Source organism: Nyctereutes procyonoides, unplaced genomic scaffold, assembly GCF_905146905.1.
Source record: "Nyctereutes procyonoides isolate TBG_1078 unplaced genomic scaffold, NYPRO_anot_genome, whole genome shotgun sequence".
Classification (NCBI taxonomy): Eukaryota; Metazoa; Chordata; class Mammalia; order Carnivora; family Canidae; genus Nyctereutes; species Nyctereutes procyonoides.
Genome location: NW_026575131.1, coordinates 43576369 through 43582368, shown reverse-complemented (window position 1 = coordinate 43582368; position 6000 = coordinate 43576369). Strand labels below are relative to the sequence as shown.

The following is a 6000-nucleotide window of genomic DNA, read 5'->3' as shown; positions in this document are numbered from 1 at the left end:
GCCCCATATCAGAATGTAAACAGAACTTGAGAAATTCCTCCACCCCTTCTGAAAATCCCCTAGACCAGCCTATAAAAAAACCCAGCTTTGGGCAGCCCCGGTGGTGCAGCGGTTTAGCTGCTGCCTGCAGCCTGGGGTGTGATCCTGGAGACCCTGGATCGAGTCCCGCATCGGGCTCCCTGCATGGAGCCTACTTCTCCCTCTGCCTCTCTCTTCGCTCTCTCTGAATGAATAAATAAATCTTTAACAAAACCCAGCTTTAACCCACTTCGGGGTCCAAGTCCTGCTCCGCTGTGTCGGGTATACTGTAAATAACCCCTCGTGTGTTTGCATCGGTGTCGGCTCCTTGGTGGTTTCTCGGATACGTGATCTTGGGCGCAACAGGCCTACGGGAGGTGTGCAATAAGTGCTCTGATGAAGTGAAAGGTGAGTTTTCCATCTGCTGGAAACACCCGCTGGAGATGACCCGGAGAGGTCTGGTTAGTTACTCTCCACCCACATCCTGGACGTTGGCTTGTCCTTCTCCACCCGTGGGGACAGAGGTGCCCCTGAGGTGACTAAGCCCAAGGACCCTGCTGCCCAGGGGTCTGGACTGGGATTTCTTGCTGAAGACAGGAGACTCCAGCCACTGAAGTCAAGCAAAGAGCTTTTTATTCAGAGCCCGGAGGTGGAGTGTGCGCCCAGCCTCCCTCCCCGCAGCCCTCCTTGGGTTTTGACAGCGGTTACAGTCCAGTGTGAGGCAAGCACAGTGTTATGCTGTCGCCGTGCAGTGAGGACAGGAAGCTCAGGGTTGGACGGGGCCCCAGAACCCGGTGGGCTGCGCTGAGCTATGGTGCGAGATGAGCCTGCTGTGCGGGGGGCCCTGAGCAGGAGCGTCAGCCCCCCTCCGACCAGGGCCCGAAATCCATGGAGACGGACATTGCCAGTGGTGACCCTAACTCTACGTGTGCGGCCTCCTCGGGGCCTCCAGGGGCGACACTGCTTCCCCCCGCGTGTGGAGTCTTTGGTATTCGGTCGCCGTGCTGCACCCCTCTGAGCCCCCCTGCCTCCCGGCTGCCTCCTGGGTTAGGACAACAAACCACAGGCCTCTGTGATCAGAGAACGGCTCTCCCAGAGGGGCCAGTGGCCGCGTCCTGCCCAGACTGCGAGTCCACAGGCTCGGAGCCGACCAGCCCTCCTGCTCGTCATGAATAAATATTAAAGCTGATATAGGGACGCCTGGGTGGCTCAGCGGTTGAGTGTCTGCCTTTGGCCCAGGGCGTGATCCCAGTCCCGGGATCGAGTCCCACATGGGGTTCCCTGCATGGAGCCTGCTTCTCCCTCTGCCTGTGTCTCTGCCTCTCTCCTTCTCTTTCATGAATAGATAAATAAAATCTTAAAAAAAAAAAAAAAAGCTGATATGGACCAAGATGGGCCTATGGCCTGGCTGCTCTGTCCCTGTTAGAGCCTCACCATCAGCCCCTCGTGGGATGTCCTCCGGGGGCTCTGAGCAGGGCTTAGCACAGGTGGCTCTGTGAACACTGGCCCCGCTGAGTAGTTAACCCTGGGGTTCAACTAGCCTCATCCTGGCAGTGTGTGTGTGTGTATGTGTCTTTTTGGCTCGTCAATCTGTAGTCCCCGGCCACCACCCATCCTCTCAGAGAAACACAACAGGCCCTATCTTGTGAGAAGTGGCTTAAAACACAGGCCAGATTTCTGGTCGGTTCTACTGCCCACGTGGGTTGTGAGACTCTCTCCAGAGGGAAAGTTAATTAAGCTATGGGGTGGGGGCGGGGGGGTGCTCAGAAGGTCCCCAGCAGCTCTAAATAGGTCCTCTCCCCCATCCCTACCTGTGAATGGACAGACCTGGAGCCACCAGGCAGGACGGCTCCAAGCTCTCCGACTCAGTGACAGTTCTCGTATCCCTGGGACGGGATGGGAGCTCAGCTTTGGCACCACTGCCACGACACAGTTACGGTCATAACTCGCCTTTTGAGCCTGGGCACGTCCCGCATGTATGCGTGTGTCCAGCCCAGTGAAGGGCCTCCTCAAGCCAAGCCTGACCCTCAGGTCTGACCTTGCCGGTGGCTGTGGCAGCCGTGCCCCTGTCCTAGGTTAGACAAGCCTTCCCGGGGAGCAGCCAGGATCCTGAGACCTTTCCAGGCTGGTCTCTTCTGATGTCACTGTCCCAGCCCGGGGTCCCCGCAGCCAGCCCTGCTCTGTCCTTCCATCATAACATCATGGCCTTCGTTCTCCAAAGCCAGGAGCTAGGGCCCCAACCTCCCCAAGAGAAGACAGACATCCCAAGAAAGGCCAAAGGCAAGTTCTTTCCTGCCCCCGGGCTACCCCGTTTGGAGCTTCCTTTGCTGGCAAGGCTGTGCCAGATGCCGAGGACGCCCGGTCTTGGAGGGACGTCCAGGCCCGCTCTGGGCAGACCCTTCCTGATGGATTCCAAGTCTCGTCCTCTCGTCACCCCTAGTCCATCCCCCCAAGACCCGGCCCGACCCGGGGAGAGGACGAGGCGGTGCAGGGGATGGCAGTGGCAGCGGGCGGTCTGCGGGCGACAGTGGGGTGCAGGGGTGCGTCCAGGTTGCCTGCGGCTTTCGGGTGACGGGCTCCCCCCACGGCAGCCTCACTCATCTATCACCTCCACGGAGTCCTCGTCCTTCCTCTCCTCCGACTGCTCCTCCGTGGTCTCTGTGTTGTCCGTGTCGGACAGCGAGGCCGCCTGCCGCACCCAGGCCCTGTCACTGAGAGGCTCGGGGTCGCACGGTCCGGAGAAGGGGTTGAACCAGTTCGGGGAGAAGTCCCCGCCGAAGGTCTCCTTCACCGACTTCCAGCTGCCCCTGCGCTCCCTGGGCTGGTGCTTTCGTTTGAGGCGCTCGATGCCCTGGAGGGACAACGGGATGAAGAGGGTCAGTGGGGTTTGGGCTGCGCACCCCCTGGCACACCCCCAGCCGGCAGAGCTCGGGGCCCAGGGGGCGGGTGAGGTGAGGGGTGGGGGAGCCGGGACACAGCCAGCCTGGGCCAGGTCAGGGCTCCGGGGCCCCCGAGGGCTGGAGGGGCACAGTGGGGAGTGGCGGGGAGCGGCACAGCAAGCGGGGCCTTCATGGGGGTCTGGCCCGTGTCCCCCCCGCTGGGGACCCCAGGCCTCTGCCCTTTTCCCCTGCTGCTGCCGGGGTTCCCCAGCCTCACTAAGTCAGGCCAGGCTGCCAAGGGGTCCCGGGTTGGGGAGTAACATCGCAGCTGCCCTGAAAGCACTGAGAAGACGAACCCGCCCCCCTCCGGGCTTCTGGGTCATGCCCCCCAGCAGGTGCAGCAGACTTAGCACGAAGAAGGGGTGCGGGCGGTAGGGGGGAGCACGGGGTACAAACAACACCGGGGCCAAGGAAGCAGATCGCGTGCACAGCCAGTGCCAGCATGCGGCGGGCAGCCGGGGGCGCACAGGGTCGGGGAGGCCTGGGTGGGTGTCAGGCCCCGCTCGGGGGGGCAGACTGCCCTGTGGCTCCTCCCAAGCTGCCCACTCACCTGCCTCTGGGCGTCGGCCGCCAGGCCACAGAAAGGGTGTGGGAGGGGGAGAGGCCCACGGGAGTTAGAGGCACAGCCGGGTCAGCTCTCCAGGCCACAGCACCCTCCACAAAGGCTTTTAGCCCCACTGGGGCCTGTTCCGGAAGCCAAGGGACATTGCTGTGGGTTTGCCCGGCACGGGCACTGCTCATTCACACGACCCATTCCACCTCAGAACGATCTCTGAGGACCTTGTCCTAGGTTTTCTCTTCTTTTCCACACAAGAGCCTTACATAACTGGTATGATCCCTTCTGTTATGCAGAGAGAGAAACTGAGGCACACACACCAACTGAGGTCTGCCCCGTCCTCCGGGCCAGGTCGTCTCCAGCACTGTTTCTTCCCCCTCCATCTCAGAGATTTATGTTTCTTGGCTCTTGAAAAAATTGTAGGAGTCAAGAATCTGATCTCAAAGTACGTCCCTTGTGAGGTACTAATTACGAAGGGCAAACCAGCGTGGGAGCTTCGCAGGCATCGCCTTAGCCAGCTCGGAAGTAACATCGCCGATAATGAGATGCGTTAACATCGCACGACCTCAGGATATGACGCACCCAGGACACCACCTCAGTGGTTTTCCTGCCAGAAACGCGTAATCTAGGTCTAATTGCCAGAAAACAGCAAACGCAAATTGAAGGGTAGACACTCTACTGAATACCTGGCCTCTGATCTTCAAAAGGGTCAGAGTCTGATGAACACACTTTGGAACCGGACAGAGGTGGAGGTGGCACGGCCTTACGTCCGGACTCCATGCCACCGAACGGCACGCACCAAAGTGGTGGATTTTATGTTATGTAAATTTCAGCTCAATTCTTAAAAAAGATTTTATTTATTTATTCACGAGAGGCACACAGAGAGGCAGAGACATAAGCAGAGGGAGAAGCAGGCTCCTCACATGGAGCCTGATGCGGGACTCGATCCTAGCACCTTGGGATCATACCCTGAGCCAAAGGCAAATGCTCAACCGCTGAGCCACCCAGGTGCCCTTCATCTTACTTTATTTTTTTTTTAAAGGGGGTCAAATTCATGAAAGGCAAAGAAGGACTGGGCAGCACTGCAGATTGGAGCAGACTACAGAGACGTGACAAGCGACACAATGAGACAGAGGAGGGTCTCGGGGGGCAACCGGACAAGTCTGAATAAAGAAGGTAGACCCGTTAATGGTATCGTATTGATAAGTTCCCAGGTTATGTTTTGTGGCCATATAAAATGTTTACATTTAGAAAGACCGATGGAGGGGGGATATAGGAGCGCTCTGTGCTATTTTTGCCGCTTCTCTGTAAGTCAGAAGTTATTTCACAGTGAAAGATGAAAAAAATAATCTGAGACACAAAAATGTGAGCGATACGGTCTTGAACACCGAGTTACAAGGTGACAAGCTGGAAACAATCAAAATGCCCACAGTGACAGCTAAGTCAGCGATCCTACAAACCGAACCACAACACAGCTATGACAAATGGTGTCCACAGTTTTACACGGCACCGGAAAATCCTGTCCAACGGTGTCAAAGGAAGACAGCATAGTTAGTTGCACACGACATCATGGGACCCGAGATTACCTCTGGGGAGGGATTTGGGATGATTCGTATTTATATCTGTGGACTTCCCGTACGTTCCAAGCTTTCACCACTTTTGAGCGGGTGTTACTGTCGTAATCAGAACAGAGGAGCCGTTTCAGGAAACAGACCTTGCTGACAACTTTTGCGGGAGCCTCATGTACTTAGGTCAAGAGCACCGGATGCTGTGCTGCCCACAGACTGGCCCCTCGCCAGGCGCCCCCTACTTAGCAGAAGCAGCGGTGGCCAACTGAGGGGACTTGCTTTGGGGATCCTGCATTCCCTTCCTGGGCAACCCTTAGCAGCCTGTCAAGAGAGGCATTTTAAGAACATGATTTTGGGGAAGCAGGACATCATGAGGAGGCAGGACAGGCCACAGAGGGGACACCCAGAAATGGCAGACTGTATCCACATGGACAGGGCTCACTCAGAGCCATGATTGTGGGGTCCTCGCACCGCCCTGAGAGGAGGCGGGCGTTGGTACTGACACTTGGAAGATGAGAAAACAGAGGGTCTGAGAGGCCACTGCTGTAGCCAAAACTTGTCCTGCTGGTCGTCAGAACTGGGGCGAGAACCAGTGCCTCCCCTCTGCCCAGTGCGTTTTCAATCCTCCTACAAATTCTCCCTCTACCCGTGCGGATCACAAAGGCAGAGGGAAGCCAGAGCCTGCACGATTGCTGTGTCCATGCCAGTGGCGTGTGCCCAGTGAGCACTCTGGGCCTCTTCATCAACTTCTTCACCAAGCTCGTAAGAACATTCTGGAAGGAGCCCGTCCCGTTCACCAGATAAAGTTCCTGAGCAGAGAGGTGGACAAACATCCAGGTGTATCAACTCTGAGTCTGGACAGAAGCAAATGTTCCGAATGCATCTGAGGCATAAGAGAGGCCTGAGAGTCTGAACCCGC

General features: G+C 57.4%; 1 protein-coding gene across 2 annotated transcripts in view; it reads right to left on the bottom strand.

Annotated features, from left to right (window-relative positions):
* Nucleotides 1-634: 634 nt before the first annotated feature.
* ZDHHC3 (zinc finger DHHC-type palmitoyltransferase 3) overlaps nucleotides 635-6000 on the bottom strand; it is a 54674-nt gene continuing 49308 nt past the window's right edge. For both annotated transcript variants that reach the window (XM_055343670.1, XM_055343671.1), the window contains one exon: nucleotides 635-2869. In XM_055343670.1, the coding sequence (XP_055199645.1) occupies nucleotides 2612-2869 (258 nt within the window). In that variant the 3' untranslated portion in view covers nucleotides 635-2611. The remainder of the gene's footprint in view (nucleotides 2870-6000) is intronic.